The sequence below is a fragment of the Chlorocebus sabaeus genome, chromosome 18 (assembly GCF_047675955.1).
Source record: "Chlorocebus sabaeus isolate Y175 chromosome 18, mChlSab1.0.hap1, whole genome shotgun sequence".
NCBI lineage: Eukaryota > Metazoa > Chordata > Mammalia > Primates > Cercopithecidae > Chlorocebus > Chlorocebus sabaeus.
In genome coordinates this window covers 49,366,343-49,389,065 of record NC_132921.1, presented here as the reverse complement: position 1 = coordinate 49,389,065, position 22,723 = coordinate 49,366,343, and the positions used below count along the sequence as shown (strand labels likewise).

At 36.5% G+C, this 22,723-nt stretch overlaps 1 protein-coding gene across 1 annotated transcript in view; it reads left to right on the top strand.

The window, feature by feature from the left end:
• Window positions 1-22,723, top strand: part of ASXL3 (ASXL transcriptional regulator 3) — a 172,856-nt gene that overhangs the window by 5,697 nt on the left and 144,436 nt on the right. The window contains exon 2 of the mRNA XM_073006406.1: window positions 22,045-22,127. Within this exon, the coding sequence (XP_072862507.1) occupies window positions 22,045-22,127 (83 nt within the window). The remainder of the gene's footprint in view (window positions 1-22,044; window positions 22,128-22,723) is intronic.

The window sequence follows — 22,723 nt, the reverse complement described above, 5'->3', positions numbered from 1 at the left end:
ATTCTAAGAAGAGAGCACGACATGGACAGAGGTGAGGTGCAGGCAAGAGGATAGGGGTGACGAGTGGAGGGATCTAGAAATACCAGAAGACTTTGGGGCGTAGGCACTGGGATAGAATTGAAAATGTAATTGTGATCAGACTGGGGAGGGATTTAAAGCCATTTTAATATTCAGTGAGTTTTACTATGGGGCTGTTGTAGTTAGGTGGTGATAGAAAGGGAATTAAAAACTCACTCCCCATCCCCCCCCCACACAAAGAAGCACAAAACAAAATGAATATCACTTATGTCATAAGTCTTACGACATACATTTGTACAGTGATGGAGGATGCACCAGTGGTCTGAGGGTGTTTCTGAATGTTTTCATTTCTTGGTACTAAAGAGTCTGAAAACAAAATTAAATGATACAATTTAATTCTGTCTCATGTCCTTTACCAAATGAAGCAAAGTGAAAAAAAAAAAATCAGTAAATTATATACATTACATTTGTGTAAGACTTCTTAGAGCACCCTGTTCCCTAAAATACCCTGTTGAGATTAGTCAGTAGCTAGGACTATCCCAGTAACTGTTTCTGAGAGTGGTTTAATGATATCCCCAATATCATCATCCTGTCTAAAAAGCAAGGCTGGGACAATATATATACGTGTGTCTGTGCATGCACACACATACACATATATACACATTTTATGTTTATGTGTGTGTGTGTATGTGTGTGTGTGTATGTATGTATAATTTTCTGTGTAACCTCTCATTTAAAAATATATATATGGGTGTTTAAACTGATGTGAATTTAATTGATCTGTTACATGGAAGCGTAGGGAGGGCCCAAGTCTATGTCATACTTATTCTCTGCCTTTCGGGTTGCCTACATATGTATTCTCCTCCCTCAGTCCCTTCCTCTCACTATCTCTTCCTCCTACCTTCCCTCTTTTCCTTCTGACATTCTGCTTGAAATTATTATCTTCCTTTACATTTTTAACTTTTCGTTTAAAGTTCATCAGTGGCAGATCCTGGCTCCTTCCTGATAGGGCCAGGAGGAGGGGCATCTGTGTACAACCACTTTCAGCTATTTGCCAGCACTGAGTGCCTTGATTGTTCTGCTTTTGTCCCTGCACAGTTGGTAGCTGCCAAAATCTAGCCCTGACGGAAACTTTCCCTGAAGAGCCCTTGTGGAACAAATAGAAACATTATATGATTAGCCACATTGTTTTCATTATTAAACAAATCTACATAAAGGGGTAGCAATTAATAGCTTTATCAGTCTGAACTTAGACACCTACCTCTCCTCTTCCCTCGGTATTCCCACTTGAAGTAGTAACAATTAACTGTTGCTGGTTTTAATGTCAGCAACTGACAACACTAAATTGGGCATAGGCACTTCTCCTGGTTGATTGACATATAGCCCTCTGACACATTCTTTTGTAGTTTTAAGGCAAATTTATGCCCTGGGGTTAGCGCCAAAGGGCCTGTCAGAACATTGCCTTTAATAGCTGAAATATATAACTTAAATGACATCCAAGACCTTAGCTTTGGTGGAACTTTTAGAATCTGAGGAATTCTCCAAGGCAGTGCAATTTAGACTCAGTGGACAGGCTTAGAAATTGTAAGATTTTCCTAAATATATACATGTAGAATTTATGATACAATTATTTATCATTGCTTTATTTTGCAGATCTGTAGCGTAAATTAGTCCAGAGAAAACTAGATTATGATTTTTTAAAACAATCGCACAATTGGTATTCTTGGCAGGTATGTGTATTCCATTTTTCTTCATGCATCTGTTTATTTGAAAAATAAAAGTCAATCATCGTAATTATTTATGGCTTATAGAAGGGAACAGGATGGACCATCCTTTATTCAGAAGGTGAATGGCATTTTTAAGATACTATTAACCATAATGTATTAGAACATATTTTAATAATTTTCAGGAAATAGAAATTGAAATTGGATCTTTGGGTTTGTTTTCCAGCTCAGTCATAGAGTCATGATACAGTGAGGCTGTTGTTTATTCTTCATTTTTTTTAACATCAAGAATAAATTACTACATATGTAATCTGCACATACATCACATCCTTGTTGACATAGCCACAGAACTAAGTCACTGCCTGGAACATCAGGACTCTGTGACCCTCCACTCCCACCACCACCCCAAATGTCCACACAACAAATAAACCGTTATTTTAACAAGTATATATAATAAATTACCTTCTTTTTTTTTTAAAAAAAAAGTATTATGTCTTCACCACCTTGCAATTAGAAATTGTTGTAATATTTTTCTTTTTTTTTTTTTTTTTTTTGAGGCGGAGTGTAGCTCTGTCGCCCAGGCTGGAGTGCAGTGGCCGGATCTCAGCTCACTGCAAGCTCCGCCTCCCGGGTTCACGCCATTCTCCGGCCTCAGCCTCCCGAGTAGCTGGGACTACAGGCGCCCGCCTCCTCGCCCGGCTAGTTTTTTGTATGTTTTTTTTAGTAGAGACGGGGTTTCACTGTGTTAACCAGGATGGTCTCGATCTCTTGACCTCGTGATCCGCCCGTCTCGGCCTCCCAAAGTGCTGGGATTACAGGCTTGAGCCACCGCGCCCGGCCAATATTTTTCTTTTCATTTCTTGTCCCTCTCATTTGTAAATCTTAGAAATTTAATTAATTTTTAAAAATCAGATTTCTTGATGGTTTTCTTGATGGTTTCATTGCTGTCTTTCCATCACTTTTAACTCTTTCCTGCTCACTTGAGTGTCCCCTTCTCTCAGTTGCCCCTTGAGTGTTGGTATATTTCAGGATGTTTCCTCCCCCTCCTCTTTGCCCCACACCCTTGGTCAGCTTGCCTAGCCCAATGGCAAGTCTCCTCTGATGAGGATGTCAGTCCTGATCCTTTCCCCGAATTTTAGGATTTTGTTAATAATTTCTTTTGTCTGTCTTCATTATTGTAGATATTTCAAATGAAATTTATCCAGTTCATTTAAACATTTATTGGATACTTTCAACAATTGTGTCATGCATTGGGCAAAGAAGAATGTGACAGCATTCCTGTCTATTAGGGGGTTACCTATGTGTTCCTAAGCACATGGTGTCCAGAGAAAGTAGTAGATTCTGTCTTCTGAATATAGCTCACATTTAGCTCCTCCTCTTTTCATTCACTACATCTTACTTAGTTCTGACCTTCCAAATAGTTGTGTCTCTGGTCTCTTTTCCAAATCTTTCTTACTGAAGCTGTAGTTATTTTTTAAGAACAGTTATAATCTTACTGAGTCATTCCTGTTTAAAACGTTTGTGATTACCTTTAACTGAAAGTACCTGAAGCCATAAGAAGCCCTTTTCAGTAATGACAACACTGTTTTAAAGTGATAAATCATTGCATTTTTAAATAATATACAGAATTTAGCATGTTTTGTTTATTATACACCACACCACCCCTCCCATCTTGTAGCAATTTCTACAGACTTAGATTTATGTTCTATTCTTTTAAAACACATCAAATTAGTTATTTTTAACACTAGTTAATTGATTACATTTATCAGCTTATCTAATCAACTTCTATGTTCAACTTTCTTATATCACACTCCCTGTTTCTAAATTGCTTTTAACAGCTTTATAATTTTTATGTGAAAGTCTTTGGGTAGCAAACATTCTTAGTTTTTGTGTGGTGAAATGTTTTTGTTTTGCATTCACCTTTAAAAATATTTTTTATTAAACTTTTTAACTTTGAGATACAGACTCACATGAAGTTATAAAAATTAGAAAATAAAAGGATGAGTAGATGGTCACATATCCTCTCCCTGTCATTCTTCCTCTCTCCTGAAATCCTTCCTATCCTCAAAGTATTGAATCTGAATACAATCAAGATTGGGTACAAAACTAATTAAAAGCCACCCTTTTGAAGCATTATCCCCTGAATTTGTGGATTATAATTAAAAAAATAAAAGGGGAAACTTAGTAGGAAAAAACAAAAAGATCTCATGTTACCCCCACCTTTGAATGATAATTTAGCTAGTTATAAAATTTGGCTGATAATTTTTTATCCTTAGTACTTTGGAAATGTTCATTTGTCATGTTCATGCATCAATGGATGTGATGTCTGCTCTACTGTGAGTTAAATTGTTATTCTTAAAGAGGTATAATATACATTCTGTATCTGATAGTTGCTACAGGTTCTCTTATTTTTGAAGTTGTACAGTTTTATTACTCTGTCTTAATGTTTATGGGTGGACTTGCCTTTATTCTACTTAGTGTCTATGTGTGTGTATAAATATATTTGCTTTAAAATGTGGATCATGCTGTGGTATATAACTTATTGATTGCATTTTATCACTGTCAGTCTATGAATTATTTGAAGTATTTTAAGATTCCCCTTAATATCCAGCAAATTATTATGTAGCTTATGGGTTGGGGATGATGCAAGAACAATGGGGAAAGGACTCCCTTAATTCTGTACATGATACAGTGATGAATGTATTGGTTTTATTATTCAGAATTGTGGATTGCAAGCAACAGAACACAACTCCTCCTAATTTGAGTAGAAAAGGAGCAGGTTTTGTTTTGTTTTGTTTTGTTTTTTTGGAGGTCATAAAGTATATCATATAATCAAAAAGGATCTGGAGAATGAGGCCTGACAAATAGGGATCAATAGAGGCTGGGCAGTAAAAACACACAGACAAGGTCATGCTTCAAGAATAGTCTAGTTGGAATATTGCTGTGGGCACTAATACCATCAATAATAATCACCACCATGACTCCATGCTTATTGCATGAGACACTGCCAGTGTTCCCCATATGTCATGAATAGTCTCATAATTTGCTGTCTTTGCACCCCATGTTGAAGATTAAAATACACATTGAGGAGAATCAAATTGGCAGACTCTAGGTCCCATGTCTGTACCTTAGCTGCTAGAGAGCGATGAGAAAGTATATATGGCCCCTTCAACTCCTGTAGTGAAATATCTCCATTTGAATTTTCATAGCAATAATAAAGTCCACAACATTAAGGCTGAATGCCTTATCCCTTTCCCACTCCTATCAAGTTTTCTCCTCCTTTCTTTCATTTCCCAGTAAAGCCACCACCATTTCCACATTTGTTCAAGCCACAAACCCTCTTGTCAGTGTTACACCTTGTTATTTTTTTTATACCCAGTAAATCACAGACTTCTGCCACCTTCATCTTTTTGCTTCTACTCTGAATTCAGATCCTTGTTTTTAAATACTACACTTATATATCCTTTTCCACTGTCATTTACCTTAATTCAGGCTGTATATGGGTTATGGAGACAGTGTAGATTAATGATGGTCCTAAGAGTCAGGCAGATTTGAGTTTGAGTCCAAATTCTGCCACTTACTATGTGTTTGACCTTGAGAAAGTTACATAACATCTCTCAATTTTATTTTCATTGTGTAATAAAGTAATAATAATATCTACCTTAAAGAGTAGTTGGAGTATTTAAATAAGATAATGTGTGTAGTGTAGTTTTGTGTCTGACGTTAAAGATGCCAGTTAATGTTAGTATCTGGTAGCTTCCATCTTGCGAAGTTCCTGCAACAACTTTGTAATTAGTTTCACTGACTCTAGAGTTGCCTCCACTGAGAATAATTCTTTTTGCATTTACAATCACTTATTTAAAAGTGAAACTGGTTCATGGTACCTGCTTTGAGTCTAAGTACTGTAGGAAATAGATGGTATTACTCTGAAGGGGTGATTGAAGAAAGTTAGAGTACAGTAAGAGAAAAGAACAGGGTATAGTGAGAGAAAAAAAGGCTTGCTCTGACTTTCAAATCAAGATAACTGTTTTCTAGTACGTTGATTACAAAACAGATTGGAAATGTTTCCAAAGTAAATAATCTCCTTTATACGTGCTAGTAAACTATTCTTAAACTTAGTGATGTAGCCTCCTTTTAAGAGTATAGGAATTCTATATGATGGAATAACCTTAGTATATCAATCATAATAAAATTTTTACTAAAGGACAGTAATACCTTTATCACGAATTAATAATAGCAATAGAACTAGTAATGATTGGGTACTTATGTGCTTGATGCTGAACTAAACTTGTTATATGCATTATATTGCTTAATCCTATGAGTAAACCTAGGAGACATTTTATAATATTATTCACATTTTTCAAATGAAGAAATTGAGATTTAGAGTGTGTGTTGAAGTTGAGTTTCTCCCAGTTACAAGTGGAACAAATTTAACTCAAATTAGTTTAAGGAAAAAGGCTCAAATAATGGAGAAATCCAGGAATGAACTTCAGTTCTAGGTGATGTAGGGACTTAGAGAATGTCATCAAGGTATTTGCTTTCTATGGTTTTTTTTTTTTTTTTTTTTTTTTGGCTTTGTTTTTTTCTTGGCTTCATGGTGTAGGCAGGATTCTATTCAGGTATTGGACAAGATAAGATGGCCACTGGCACCACCTACGTATGTTGTCAAACCTTAGCCAGGACAGCCTTAAGACAATCTCAGTCTCTTTTCCTCTCCCCAGCCCATATCTCTCTCTTATTTTTAAATGCCAATCCCAAAGAAGATTTTACTTTATCCTTGCTTGGCTGATATGACCATTCCTACACCAACAGCAATGGCCAAGATCAGGTATCATGATTGATTGCTATACAAGGATCACATAGAGAAGAGGAAAATTACACAAAAGCACCAATAAAAGGCAAATGGAAAGTATGCTGGAAAAACAAATTATAAATGACATTGCCTTTGCTGTATAGACAGTGAATTAACTTGCTTAGCTTGTAAGTTGTGGAGGAATGATTCTAATCTAGGTCTGCCTGACTTTAGACCTTAAGTGTCCTAATGTAGGTACTCTTCGTTCATTACTTCTGGTATTATTTTTATGATATTTATTTTATGCTAAATATATGTTAAAGCTCAGGCAGCCATTATAAAGAACCTAAATATCTCTTTGGTCTGTTTCTACTGAAGCCTACTTTCCTGATTTAGAGGCTAGAAGTTACCATGGATGATTTTTGTTCTATTTTCCCCCACAGACAAGTTTCTTTATGGTTATATAGGAATAGTCTATATATAATATTTACAATATAGTTTGACACAATTTAGAATCCAAGTACTATTTAGATCTTAACACACTAAAATATACATTTCTTCGTGGAGCTTCCAGGTACCTTCTGGATGCAAGTAAATATTTTTATTCACCATCTAAAATGCCGAAGAAGAACCTTTATTGATCATAATCCTTAGATGATATTAACTTACCAAAGAGAACAAATGTTTCTTCTCCATTGAATGAATCCTCACTCATTTTCTGAATATTGAGATTAGGTCAGCATCAGATAATGATTCCTTATTTCATGTAGAAATTTGTGGACGTCTTAGTCTTATTACTGCCATTTTCTGTTTATTCATTTGACATTTCTCCTTCCCTAGAGCCCAAGTGAATCAAATGTAGTGTTTCAGAAAATTTTTTTCTCTCCTTCTACCTTTTTATAACACATTTTACTTAGCTTTGTGGAAATTTATTTCTACTTTTTCAGCTTGGAAAGTAGATGGTTCTGAGAATTGATGTTTTTCATGCTCAGTCCTGGGCAGAGTTGGTACTATTTAAAGTGAAAACACATTTAGTCTGGATCCACCAGGATCTTTAATGAGAGAATGGGAAAAAGAAACATGCTGTTGAATGTAAACAAAAATATTATCTCCTATCCTCATCCTTTCTCCAATTTTTATTTCTTTGTCATTTTTTGCTAATGCTCTGTTTACACACCACATTCTAGTAACTAAATAGGAATAGATGGACTGTCAGCAGGAAAAAAAAATGAATGCATAAATCTAGATATTGCATTTCCTTTCAATCTTCTAATGACACTTTTTTTGTTTTTTTGAGACAGAGTCTGGCTGTGTCACCCAGACTGGAGTGCAGTGGCAGGATCTTGGCTTACTGCAAGCTCCGCCTACTGGGTTCACGTCATTCTCCTGCCTCAGCCTCCTGAGTAGCTCAAGCAACAGGTACCTGCCACCTTGCCTGGCTAATTTTTTGTATTTTTAGTAGAGACGGGGTTTCACTGTGTTAGCCAGGATGGTCTCGATCTCCTGATCTCGTTGTCCGCCCGCCTCAGCCTCCCAAAGTGCTGGGATTACAGGCGACACTACTTATTTTTTTTTTGGAATTCACTGTTTTCTGAGCTCAGCTTCGTAGTAGGAAATGCACTCATGAAAGTTAAATGCATTTTTCCATTGGTTAAAAGCTTTAGTGGAGAATGAAGCCCTTAATCCGGGGAATCTACCCTCTCCTATCTTTGTATGAAATTTTATCTTTTATCTTCTTGGTGCTAGGTGCTAGTGGTAGGCAGTTCAGGTGGGAAAAGTAAATCTAAGCACATGAAAGGTATCATCTAGAGAAATGGGTAATGGGGAAACAAATAATGGGACTTTAATAAAACAGTGTTTGAAGTTTTTTCATGTGTGTTTGTACATGTTTATATTAAATAGAATCTACAACAGAAGAAAGGTCTTTTAAGTTATTTAAATAAAAATCTTTCTCTGTCTTTAATACATGAGCAAGTAGATATTACCTTATAAGCATTAGATGACAGTTTTTTTCATTTTTCTTCTTTAGGGGACATGTGGTGGCATCATACTTCTTTGCTGCCTTGAATTAGGCATAACCATTTTTGTTTTGTTACCTCTGACTTGCAGCTTTTACGGGTCAGTATTTTATTCACTTTATTGCTTTTCTGGTTGTATTGATCACAGAAGCTGGTGACAAGATGGAATTTCAGTTAACTTGGTTCTTGGCTGGAAATGTAGATGTCAGTGAGAAATAAGCATTTGTTTCACTCTGCTGAGATTTTGGGGTTGATTTTTACTGTTACATATCTCTGCCTATCCTGACAGAGTCAATCTTTATAAGAAAAACAGGTGTTTTTATTCCAGGCCACCCTTTACTTTTGTTTATGAGGCACTAAAATATATAATTACATGCTTCAGAGATCTGTTAGGAAAACAAAGTTAAGTCCCTTTGTTTTTTTTCCTTCTGCATTACATTAAATTGATTTGTAAAATCTTCCTTTCTAGTATTTGTGTTTTGCTATTTTAAACTCGTAAAACCAGTAAAAAAATTTTTCATTACAAGGGAAATCTGTTTGTATTTTGTCTTAAGATCATCTTGTTTATATTTTTGCCTTATAAAATAACTGTCTTTCTTCCCATTTGTCTACTGAGGAGGAAAGTTTTTTAACCAGAGAGAGTAGAACAATCATTGTTAACAAGGAATTGAATTCCAAGATTGGTTGAAAAGATAGAGAAAGGGCACCTGGACATTTTTAATGAGTTCAAGTTCCCAAGTTGAGACAAATTGTGTTTCATTGAAAAGGTATGGCCAGATTTCCACACCACTGAGAAGGGGAAAGCAGACACTGTAACAATACTTCTTTCTTTCTTCCTTTCTTTTCTTTCCTTTATCCCCCTATGCCACTTTTTTTTTTTTTTTTTTGACCTAGGGGAGTGCTGGGAGAGAAGTACCCCCACCAGTAGATTATATTTCCCAGCCTGTCTGTCTCAGAGATTCCAGTCTATGTTTCCCATCCATTGAGGGCTCAGTTACCCTCGGGCTGTTTCCCACCAGTTTCCACTCTTCCCTAGATATCCCATACAGAAACTCCTGGCAGCTCACAGACTCCCCATTGAGCCCAACCCCTTCATGTAGGAAAAGGGGGGAAAATGAAGAAAACTGGTCTTGAAAGCCTGCAGACTTTCATACCACAAGGAATGTGTTGACTACATGTATCTTAAACCAGACGAATGATGTTTGTTCAATCCTTCAACTTACTGATATTCAGCCATATCTGTTTCATGCTGTAAACTAAAACCTCAAAACCAGGAGGATTTTCCCAGTCCTCACAAACAGGGATTAAGTTGTAAATACACAGTCCCTTACATATTAAATTGTAATTTTGTTTATGGCATAATTTATCTGCAGGAGGCATTGATTTTCACAGCAAATTCCTTTGTCTTTAAAAATTTCAGCCTTTATATGGGTGTGCAGCCACTGGAATATTATTATAGGTGAGGCTATCTGAATTGCTAAGGTCACAAAACAAAATCTCCCATATTTTTGTTTTAATTTCCCATAATATGGAGCTGATGTATTTTACATTTATATCCCCTATTACTGGAACACCTACAGATTATCCAGATGTTTGTATGTCCTCCATACCTGATGGCAGCCATAGTTATCTTTTAAACCTGAATACACACACAGGGTAATTAACAGCACTCTCAAAACTTTCTCTATAGATAACTTACATTGAGGAGACAGATTCCTTGTTGTCCTAAACCCTACTGTCTGTAGCTGAGCGAATATAAGAGAACAACATCTGGCCTAATTTATCTTTAGGCAAAATTTAATAATGCTGAATGGCAACCTCTGGGAAAAAATCTAAGCAAGACTTGATGTGAGTCCTGATTTAGAGTTGGCTAATAGGTAACTCTTACTTTGTATTTCTTTTTGCAAAGGGATGATTGTTTTGATCACATCAGAGTTAATAATTTTTTTTCCTTCTGTCATCAAAATAAACGTGATATTATAGTATAATGAGCTCCCAGCCTGGTTGTAAGCAGAACTCAGCTTGTAAAATCAGGACTAAGGAAGGCTAGGAAGCAACAGGGACTATCTGATTTCATGCAGAATCTTTTGTTGGCAAAGGCAAGTTTTAATACTCCATTGACTTCTCAAAGAGATCCAACCCCTATTTCATACCAACAAATGCTGGCTGATTGAAACCAGTCCTGCTTGCTTATAAATATACCTTAATTCCTCTAGCGCATAGTTTAAGAAGACCAGAAATGAGGGGCAAACTGGGGAGGGTTGGAAAGGTAGGTAGTACATCAAGAAGCATGTAGAAATATTTGCCCTGAATTCATTTAACATAAATCTTAAAATATGTCTCACTATGTTGACCAGGCCGGTCTCTCAAACTCCTGACTTCAAGTGATCTTCCCATCTTGGCCTCCCAAAGTGCTGGGATTACAGGCATGAACCACCATGCCTGGCCTATTTAGCACAAATCTTGATGCAGATATTTTAATTATATCATAATTGAGTGTAGTAAATCAGGGTGGGAGTTCTTTGACTCGGTTTGTGGTATAAACCATTATGGTAAATATTTATGCATGACTCAAATTGGAAACAGGAACACACATTTTGCTTAAGTCTACTGGTCTGTAGAAAGCCTATGGTCTAAAATCTAAACTCTTAGGACACCTGCTTCATATTTTTAAAATGTTAGTCCTGTTTTTGAAGGCTTGGAATCAGGAATTTCTTCACCTATTACTCATCAAAGTTCTAGGTAAAGAACTTTTACCACTAAAATTATTTATAACTTTGCCCAGGGACTCCCACTGTTGTAAAATGTTTACTTTTTTAGATATTACTTCTGGATGGATCAAGTGCATATTTAACAAAGAACTACAACCTGCTTCTCAGAATTTTTGTTTATTAAGAATTTGGGTTGCCAGTGATGAGGTTTTAGGAATTGCTATGGTTTTATTAATCTAAAGGAAGCAGATAAGTTAGCATCTGACTTAAAAGCGTTTGTTGTATATCCTGTATCTTTTAAAAATATCCTATGAAAGGAATCAATTATGGGCTCAATAATTAGTATAATGAGCACATTGGTTATGAACCTTTGGTCATCTAACCAATTTAATGAAAAGGAGAATTTATTGGAAGACTCATAAGTTATAAGCCATTGCGGCAAAGTAGGAGGTTCTAGGTAATACTTGGAAAGTAAGAATGAAAGTAGCTAGGACTCTCCCATCCTCTCTCTGCACAGTATGCTTATTTTCTGAGCCTGGCTCACATGCCTACGAACATAGCTTCCAGCAAATTTCAGGCTCTCCTCACATGGTATCATTACCAAAAAGTAATCAAGATGTGTTTTCTTCAGTTTTAAGGTTGTACATCTGGAGAAGATTAATGATTGGCCCTCTTTGTGTCCCCACCTCCAGCCATCCCTCCTTCCCATCTTTAATAGGCAGCTCTTCAAGAATTGCTTATTCCTGAAGGAATATGACAGGAATATGTGAACTATCAGCAATATAACAGCTTCCATTGAAACCAAAATGAGAAAGGGCATTCTTCGGAAGAAGGAAGTAGGGAATTGTGCACAGACAACAATAAACTGAGTACATCAATTCTTTCTCGTCTCCTTTTTTTTTCTGTTAGGCAAGTATTACACACCTACCACGTGCTAGTTACTAGAAATATAGCAGCAAACACATACCAAGATGATAACAATTCCATAGAATCTGAGTTATAATACCACCACTAGAAACAGAGTAGGCAGGGGTCATTTCTATGTAGAGTAGATGAGCATTTTGAATGAATATGAAAGAAGATATACAGTTTAGTTCCTTTCATTTTAAATCTATTTCTAAGTAAATTAGACGCTTGCCACTCTCCCTTCACCCACTGTAGTAAGCCAGAGAATAAGTGTCTCCAGCGATGGTAATGGCAAATTTTATTGTATTTCATTTTGGTGTATGTGTGCGCTTGGTGAATATTTGTTAAATGAATGGATTATTGAGGTGGTGGTGCTGTTGTCCATCTATAGTCAGGAGAAAATAATTACTATTAACTGTGAAAAAATAAACATCATTGTCATTCTTCAACATTTAAGTGGACAGAATCAAATAATTTCATATAACAAAGTCATTTTATACAATTATCTAAAGACATATTTTACAACTAATTTCTTCTGGCAGATACATCTGAATGCTGTGTCATTTCAGACTAGTTTGTGGGAATAACATTGAATAATTTTTCTGACTCAGATTGAATGATGAGTAATGTTTGCTTTGGAATAATTTCAGTCTTCCTGTATTTTATTTTCTTCACTATGATTACAGTATAAGACACATAACTGTTTCTGTTGTTGGTTGAGTATTCATATTTGTTTTGTTTTTGAGCTGACCTTCGTTCTCTATTTCATTCATTCATCCATTCGTTTATTCATTCATTCATTCATTTTGAGACAGGGTCTGGCTCTGTCACCCAGGCTGGAGTGCAGTGGCATGATCTTGACTCACTGCAGTCTCCACCTCTCAGACTGAAAAGATCCTTCCACCTTAGCCTCCTAAGTAGCTGGGACTTGAGCACGTGCCACCACGCCTGGCTAATTTTTGTATTTTTTGTAGAGACCAGGGTTTCACCATGTTGACCAGGCTGGTCTCGAACTCCTGAGCTCAAGCAGTCCACCTGCCTTGGCCTCCCAGTGTGCTGGGATTAAAGACATGAGCCACTGCACCTAGCCTTGAGCTGACTTTTGAATCAGCTGTTAACAACTATATAACTTATATAATACATGCATAAGTCATATAATAGGCCCTATGTGAGAGGGTTGTTAAAAGTATTAAATGAGCTCATATGCATGTTAGAATAATGCTTAATGCAGAATAACTGCATTTTTAAAAAGGGTAAACTTTTTAAGTATAGACTATTGATCTTCATCTCAACCTTCAATAAAATACATTGTTGAAGAGATGACTGTGAGCATATAGAAGCGGATGATCATATCCCTGCAAGGCATTATGGATTCTCTAAGTTAATTCATGTCAAACTAAATTAATTTAGTTTTGATAGGATTATTAGACTTATACATCAGGAAGATGCACATATTAGAGCTAAATTTCAGCCAGTCATTTGATGTAAGTCTATTTATTGTACAACTCGTTTAGAAGTGATGGACATTTATAAACTGGGTGATAGTGTAATTAAATGAATTTGTTTTGGATTGAACATGTATAGATAAAGTGTATAGATTGAGTAATCAGTATCAGTCTGAAAGGAGATCCCAATGGCAGCCATAACAGTTTGTTTTCCATTGCTTTGTTTAGCTCTGTCATGAATAACTTGGAGGAATACATCAAAATCATGCTTGTCAAATAAGTGGCCGAAAAAATAAGGAAAACTGAGCAATTGGAAAACAATGGGGGTTACAAAAGAACTGTGTAAGCTTGAGAAAATAATGTGTAACTAAAAAGATAAAATTCACTTGGGATCACAGTGTCCTTTTATGCAGCAAGTTTTTTGGGGGCATGTAGAAATCCAGTGGAGGAGATTTCTGGGATGAGTTTAACTGTTACTTTCAATAATCAGCTGTTTGGCACTAATAGGATTTCGAGCCTAAACTACTGGATTTAAACAACCACTAGTGTATTAAAACAAATATATGCTCATGTCTGGCAGGTTTGGAAAACACACTACAGAGCTGTGGGCGCAATTTCAGAAGGAAATATTGAAAGATCTGGAACTTTTAGTTGAGTGACAATGTGAGGTGGCTGCTGAAAAAGAGCATGTATCATATTAGGTTAATGTAGTTCTTGCAGATAGAAAAAGATGATTTCCCCATATTGTATTTGGGTCAAGCTACAGTTAAAATATTTATCAGTTTTTTAGCTCATTTATTTAAATGAGTATAATTCTTAAATGTGTTTTAAAAGTGACACTGGAAAACTCAAGAATGTTCAGAGAAGGGTGATTTGGGTGATTGTGTTTGCAAATCATTTTACATGAAGATTGATGAAGAAACTAAGGATCTGTTAGTCTGGAAACAAAGGGAGACTTGGCCTGAATAGTGTTTGAAAACATGTGGTAACGTATCTTGTGTATAACTTATTGAATCCCATAATTGTAAACTTATAAAACACAATTGCCTTTTGACCTGAGGTGATAAAACAGTGTTTGTAATTTAACATTAAATAATTATTGTTATATTCAAAGGCAAAAAGTAGGATAACTTGATAGAAATGAAAGGAAAGCACAATTTTTACTTGAAGTACTGAAAAACCTTTTTAATAATTACTGAGCTCTTAAGAGAATAGGCTGCCTGCAAATTTCTGTAACAGAAAGATTTCCCCGTCTTTTGTTAAAGAGAAGTTTTACTTTGTAAAACAAGTTTTACATATCATTATTTAAACAATTATTCTTTTTTTGCTTTATTTTAGAACACTGTGTAAATTCTGAGTGTCTGCCACTTTGTTTTCTTTCTGTGCGAAAAAGGAATGTGAAGTGTTTTAAATGATTAGAAACTTACTGAGGTCCAAAAGAGTTGCCAAACTCCCGCAGGAAATTAGAATTCACTTCTCTATTACATAGAATTTCATCTGCAGATTCAGGGAATGACCACTTTGTTTGAAACTCCAAAAATCATTTCTTTCAGCTGTGCTCAGGTTTTATGACCCTGGGCAACTAAAATATGTTGCTATAAAACAGAATTTCCTTCTCATGAATATTCTGTGATACCGTATATCATAATTGCTTGAAAGTTTCAGTATATGTTGTTGGAAGTAAGTTGTTACTGTTGGTATTCTATATTTTTGATTTGTAACAAGCATAACAAGATAATTGGTCCTTTAGTATGCTCTTCTTCCTAGTCATCTGAACAGTATCTAAAATCATGCCATGAGGAAACCAGGCACAGTATGGTGCAGGCTTTCCTGTGCGTCATTGGTGGAATACGTTTGGAAGTGGTCAGGCAATGAGGGATGAGAATATGTGGCTAGCCTGATTTGTAGTAGCTAGTGAAGTTTACTTAGGAAATCTTAAAGAGACCACATTTAATTCCTCTGATTTTTTGGTAGTGCTCTTCTTGGTGTTGAAAAAAATCTGCGTTTCTAGGCTGTGTTCAAAGGGGGCCAGTCTTTTTTTTTTCAGCCAATAATATTAGCTACTGTTTATTAACACTCATTACTGTAGGCAGTCATTTGGCTCATTGGAATAATAAGTCCTTTACATTCATTATCTCATTTAGTCCTCACAATATTTTTATGAGTAAGGAAGAGAAGAAATTATGACTCAGAGATTTCTGATGTCTTACCTAACATCAGACAGCTAGTGAGTAGGGGGTTCCTGGTTCATCTGCCTCCAGAGCTCACAACCTTCATCATTATTCTATGAAGAGTTCCAAATATAGAATGACTCAAAATATTTCCCCAAATTAACTTGGTCTTTGTTTATTGGAGCCTATTTAGTAGTGCTACAATCTGGAGATATAGATGTGAATGAGGACCAAGGCCCGGGAATACATGAGGTTTACAGTGAGCAGGAAGATCATTAAACAAGGTAACACTAATTAATGATAATTTTGACAGGTGCTATACCAAGGGAATGTATAGTTTAAACCATTATCTGAGAATTTAATATCTGATTGTTCATACACACACACACACACACACACACACACACTTCATTTGTTTTGAGACAGGATGTTGCACTGTCATCCAGGCTGGAGTGCAGTGTTGCAATAACTACTCACTGCAGCCTCAATTTCCTAGGCTGAAGCAATCCTTCTGCTTCAGTCTACCAAGTAGCTGGGACTATAGGTATACACCACTATGCCTTGCTTATTTTTATTTATTTACTTTTAAGTTTTTAGAGACAGGGTCTTGCCATGTTGCCCAGGTTGGTCTCAAACTCCTGGGCTCAAATGATCTGCATACCTCAGCCTCCCAAATTGTTGAGATTACAGGCATGAGCCACCATGTCTGGGCTGATTGTTCTTAAGTGTGAAATTCCTGAACTGGGGTTTGTGAGAGCAGTGATACCTTGACTTATGATAATCTAATGCCTGATTATTTGAGGTGGAAGAGTTTCATCCAGAAACTATTCCCCCCTGCCATTCTGTGGAAAAATTGTCTTCTATGAAACTGGTCCCTGGTGCCATAAAGGTGGGGGACTGCTATACAATAGCATATAATTTTACCATAAAGAACATTTAAATAGAATAGAAAATTGTTAGTATCATCTTTAACCCTTCAACCAGCAGCCACATACGCTGGGAGTGAAGAACAACCTAATTGAGTTGTGAATACTGGGCATTTGCTGAGGTGCTGTCACTTTTGATGTAATTTATTTTCTCATCTGAAGGCTATCAGTAACCCAAGTTCACATCTCATCAAAATGACATGGACCTTTGAGGCTTTTCAAGAGTAGTAGAAATAGGGAATGTTAAATATATTAACTCTAGAGCCTTTTGTAACAATGGAAAGCCCCAGAGAGGACTTAACACATAGGAGTTGTCTAATAAATATTAGCTGCTCAATATTACTTAAACATTGTCATCAGTATCATCATGCATACAAGTCCTGTTCATCTACTCACTAGCTTTATGACCTTGAGCCAATTCAGCTTTGCACATCTCAGAGAATGTTAATAATACTTCTGTATGCATCTCACTGAATTGTTTTGAGGATCAAATAAAGTAATATATATTGTATGAAGCAAATAAAATAAAATACATTGTATAAAAGTCGTTTGTAATTGTAAAGAGGTATATAATGGTTTATTGTTGTTATAACCCCAAAATCGTTTACCTCGGACATGAGGCCCTAAACATCTGAACACTTTAATGAACTGCCAGTATTGATTAAGGGAAGATGGCACATTAATGTTAGAAAAAAGGAAAAAGCCTGGTCACTGATACCCACGTAGAATTTCACAAATGTAAACATCTATCATTGAAATGATACTTAAATTATAGGGATTATTTTTTGTTTTACCATCAAATAAGTAAGCTCTCTCAGAAAGTTTTATTTAGGGCCAGAAGGGCCAAAATTTTAACCTTTAAAGGAACACTAATCCAATGTGTTTATCTTAGAGATACTTAGAATGAGTTTTCTCTTTGAGAGACACCAAAGAATTCTTGAGTAAGCCTTAATATGCTTGAGCCAGTGTTCCTGGACCAAAAAGGTGCTTAAGGACCAAACCTAACACACAGAAAATTGCATTCTTAACTTGGCGCTAAATGATTTGGCCAATCGTCTCTCTCTTTCCTTTAACTATGTTGCAGGTATTACAGGTCCTTTTTTGTATTTATTTTTTCTCCCCATCCTAGGACTTGTAGAAGTCTATGGGGGGTGGAGGAATTTCTGGAATGAGACTCTTGCCTCAAAACTGTATGAATGTATAAGTCTTTGAGATAGGCCCTGATAGAGTTAGTTAGATAAGAAGGTGACATGTAATGGTATATTTGGCAGCTCTGTACATCTGTTTACCTCCTGTGAAAAATAGATCCACAACCAGGAAGGCAGCTAGTTCTGTGTATGCTTTGTGCACCAGGCATGGAGAGTCCCGTTTGTGGAGAGCAATGTTGAATTTGAAACCTTTCATGGAGTAGAAGTGAAGAAGAAAGAAAATAGGAATTGAAAAGACTTCAGTATATGAGAGATGCAAGACATCTCAGAGATTGAGTATAGTAAGATCACAAATATAGCTTTAACACAAGAGAACAATTTGTTTCACAAAGAAAGAAAGGACATTTTATGTAAAGACTGAGCACTGTGACAGACTCTGATTTGTGAAGAGACAGTGATATGTGGCCAGTGGTTTGTAATTCCAATCTTCTAGCAGTGCTAGTTCTAATAATTCTAGCTACAGATATTCTTAGCGAAACTCAGCAGTTTTAGGGGCCTATTTTTGAGGAAATGAATTGTAAAGTGCTCAAATTTTCAGCAAAAAATTTTTAAAATGGACTAAGAAAGATTAGTTAGCCAATATAAATAATGTAGGAAAGATAAATAAAGCGTACAGCTATTATAAAGGAGAAGCAATTCACAATATTTGTAGAAAACATGATTGTATACTGTGTGCTATTAAAACTGTTAACTCAATTAACTATTCATATAGATAATAATTACCCTGATTCAGTGACTTTTATATGTATTAGCAATAGAATGTGGGAAATATTAGTTGAAAAAAGTATATTCGAAGTTGCAACTGAAAATATAAAATAATAAAATGTTTATTACAGGTTACAAAGTAAATCTTAATTGGAATGATGTATAAAATTCGTCGGAATTTAATTAGATGTAATTAGATGTTTTGTTGAATTCCAATCTCAATTTCATCCAGAAAAAATAAAGTGGATATTCAGAAACTTAAGAAGGAATAATCAGAGCAGTGTCCTGTTCAGCGAGCGAAGTGTATTATAATATTACAGCAGTTAAAACAGTGTAGCGTTGACTCAGCAATTGATGGAAAGATCAGTGGGACCTAGTGGGACCCCTGGACAAGCCCCCCAAGGACAGCGTCATGCAGTTTCCTCTGGAGACTCTTAAAAGTCCCAGAAGTGCCGTCAGCCATTAGAGGGAGTAAGTGTGGGGGTCCGAGCTCTCTCATCTCCAGCTCAACGTGAACAGCTCTGCATTTGTGTGGTTTATATATTGGGTTCCCACAATTATATTTAGGTTTCACATTTTGAAACGTTTTCATTGCCCTACTCTTAACATATGGTAGAGGATGCCTCACTAGTCATGTGTGGCATGTGAAACAAATTATGTTGGGGAAATGAGGCTTACTATGGGAGGAGGGGGCAGATGTTAATATTTCACCTTGGCAAAAAATATAAATTCCAGATGAATTAAAAAACAACTGCTTGAGAGAAACACTTGTAGGTATTTGCATGCTCTCTGGATAAAAGGAATTTGTAAACATTAAAGTAGTAGAAGTTAATGGAAAAGCCTGATGAATGGTTGCTTGTGTAACAATAGAAAAAACAAAAAACAAACAAACAAAAAACACAAAAAAACAGATCTCCCACCAAACATCCAAAATGTAAGCAACAACAAGACCAGGCAGTGCCTTATGGTCAGGAAAATGTTGCAGCAATGGACAGTTAGTCTAAGGTTTGGGCCTGGGAGCTGAAGATGCCGTTGTGCTCTGACTGTGGCTTGCCCCACTCAGTGTATTAGAGTATGGCTGTCTGTGAGTCTGATTCATGTTTCTGCCATGTGTCACATTATTTTGATGGCATCAGTGTTTTGTTCTGTGAAAATAATTTCTCCTTATCTTTTGTTCTATTAATGTTTACACAGCTCAATCAATAAAGCTTGTTCATACCCAGGAACCTCTCCTTCTCTGTCTCTGTTCTCTGTCTTGCAGGAATTGAGGGTGGCTTCTGGTGTTTTGTGTGGCTTCATCATTTCCTTCCTGCCTCTCATCCACTTCATGATGTAATTCTTGGCACTTTTACTTCCTTTGTAGAGTAGGATGTGATGTCATAGAGAAGGGGACAGGGCTATCCAAATTCTCTCAATTGCTGGGAGGAGCTGTCCAGGTGTGCTGAGGGGCCTGTACTCAGGAAGAGAAACAGGGAATCCTCCACAGTGAGTAACCCCAATTTCAAGTGCACCCAAATTTCCGTTAAAACATTGTCCAGTACACTGGAGTTTCTTCTTTGGCCCTTTCTAGATTTAATCAGTTTGCCTTTAGACATTCCCAGTTCAGCTCAATTTTCCTCCTTTCTCACCCTCCTCCTATCTTTCTCTTCTTTCCCCATCGTATGCCTTTCCCTCCAGTTGCCCTCTTCCTTGCTTGCTTCCTGTGTGTCTGTGTCTATTGAACTCCTGCCCGTATCTTTTATAAGAGACCCATTGCCTTTCATTTGAGGCAGTGCTCACCCTATATATAGTCCATGTGAACACAGCATCTCCTTTCAGTAATTCATAATTATGTACTGTTCTACTTACAGTTCTTATTTTAAAACTTCTGTCAGCTTTTTGTTTTCATATCGGCTTCTTCCTCTTTCCCCTGTGCTCTATTCTTTCCCCCTTTTCAGCTCTATTGTGCAGTTTCCTTATTGCCTTTTTTCCAATATATTTATACTCCTCTTCGCTAAACAACTTCGCCTATGTTTCTGTTTCCCCTTTCCAGTGTTCAGTTCAGCTCTACAGTGTCCTCCTCTGCGAGGACCACTTTCCTTCTTTCCCTTTCACATACTTGTTGCTATACCCTTGTTGTAGTGTGGCTCATATTTCTGTATTCTTTAAAGAATTTACAACTATGAGTAAGGACGGGGCTGATCAGGATTGGGAAAAAGAGGGGAATTTCCTGGGAACTAGAAAGGAGAGAATAGGAAAGTGTCTGAAAAGTTAGGACGGGCAGGCTGCGTGCAACACACTGAAGGGCCTTGATGAACAGAGCCTTCACTTGTGAATCAGTTGAAATTTGGTTATTGACAGTATAAGAGATCACAGAGCCGTTTTGAACAGATTTGGAAGCCTTTTCAAGTTTACATTTTCAGAATGACCCTGTTAATTCTTAATAATTATGATTCTTCGAATAATAATAGATTGGAACTCTAGTGTTTCTAAGTTACAAGAGGCCATGACTTGAGCATGAAGCTCCTGCATAGCATCTTTAATTAGGTGTCATCTACTCTTGGAGTAGGTCATTGTGAAGATGTGTGTAACTTGTTTCTTGTACCCAGATGTGGTCCCTGTAGTTCATGTTGGTGCACAGTAGGGGCACTACTGTTTATTGTTTCCACCACATGGGGTTAAGTCCCTGGAAAAATAAAGGAACCTGATTTCCAGGGCTGATGGTCTAAGACCTGTGGAAATAATCAGCTATGTCCTGTGTATTCCACACCCTTTGTTTAAAAGAACCCCTTTCACAAAAGATAGGTAGGGCAGAAGAGGAGAGAAAGAGAATGGGACTGAGTTCATATGACTGAGATAGGCTAAATGGGAAGAGGAAAGAGCTTACTTGAAATTAATTGGAAAAGGCAAAGGAAAGGAAACTGAGCTGAACTGGAAAACACACTGTAATGAGTTACTTGGGTTCCTATATGCTTCTTTCAATATTTTGGGCATGAATCCAGTGAGGCTGTTTGTGACCACACTCTGTTCTCTTCTATTGGTAGTATTCAGGCTCCATGTTTCCAAGGACCTGGAATCTTAGGAAACATTTTAACAGCCTGAAAACATGACTTTCACCATAAAATATTAGAAACTTTTTAAATAAAGGAAATTATATACATTTGTTAACTTGTTTTCTTTAGGATTCACATTTCTCTTTTGGTGTGTATGCCTTTGTGACATGTTTGAAGGATGGCCCCTTTTTGTTGCAGAAATTTCTGATTTAAATGTCCAAAAAAATTACGTTCTCCCTTTGGGCACCTGACCTGTATGATGGACTCTTACTTTGATGTAAAAGCCCCTTCCCCTGTAGTAAAATAAGCAGAGAATGCATGATTCACATACATTTTCATTTTGTATGCTGCCATGCAATAATCTCGGAATCTTATGTTTATATTTTAGGCACTAGAAAAACACCCCAACTCACCAATGACAGCAAAGCAGATATTGGAAGTCATTCAGAAAGAAGGGTTAAAAGAAACAAGGTCAGTATCCATATTTAAAACATTTTCTGTTTCCATTAAATAATAATTGCCACTCGTTGCTAAGCAGTAGGTGTATCTAGATTTTGATATTGTAGTTGATTGTGAATTGGGTAACTACCCACAAATTCTTTTCTAATTGAGAAGTAGTTGGATGGTTTAAGATTTCCTTGGACTTGCCTGTTACCTTAATACATTACATTAGATGGGTTGATACAGGATGTACTTTCTTAACAAAGAACAGCACTGTGTGACTTAGCCCCTCCTTGAAGTTATTCCTGTTTCTTTTTCTTGTAAGAGGAGATCACGTTTCTGAAACCAGGTGGTGAAAGAGAAACACTTTTACAGGTTTAATAGGTAGATCCCAGGATATAAAGATGAGCTCACTTTGATAAAATTCAGTGCCAGTAAATGTGGTTGAAAATCTAGTCCTCTTATATTTAAGAAACTCTACTTGGTGCATCCTGTAATAGCTGTTGAGCCTAATATTTACCCTTTTAAAATGTACAGTTTAGTGGATTATGTTATATTCACAAAGTTCTGCATCATCAACATTATCAAACTTTAGAACATTTTCACCACCCTAAAATGAAACCCTG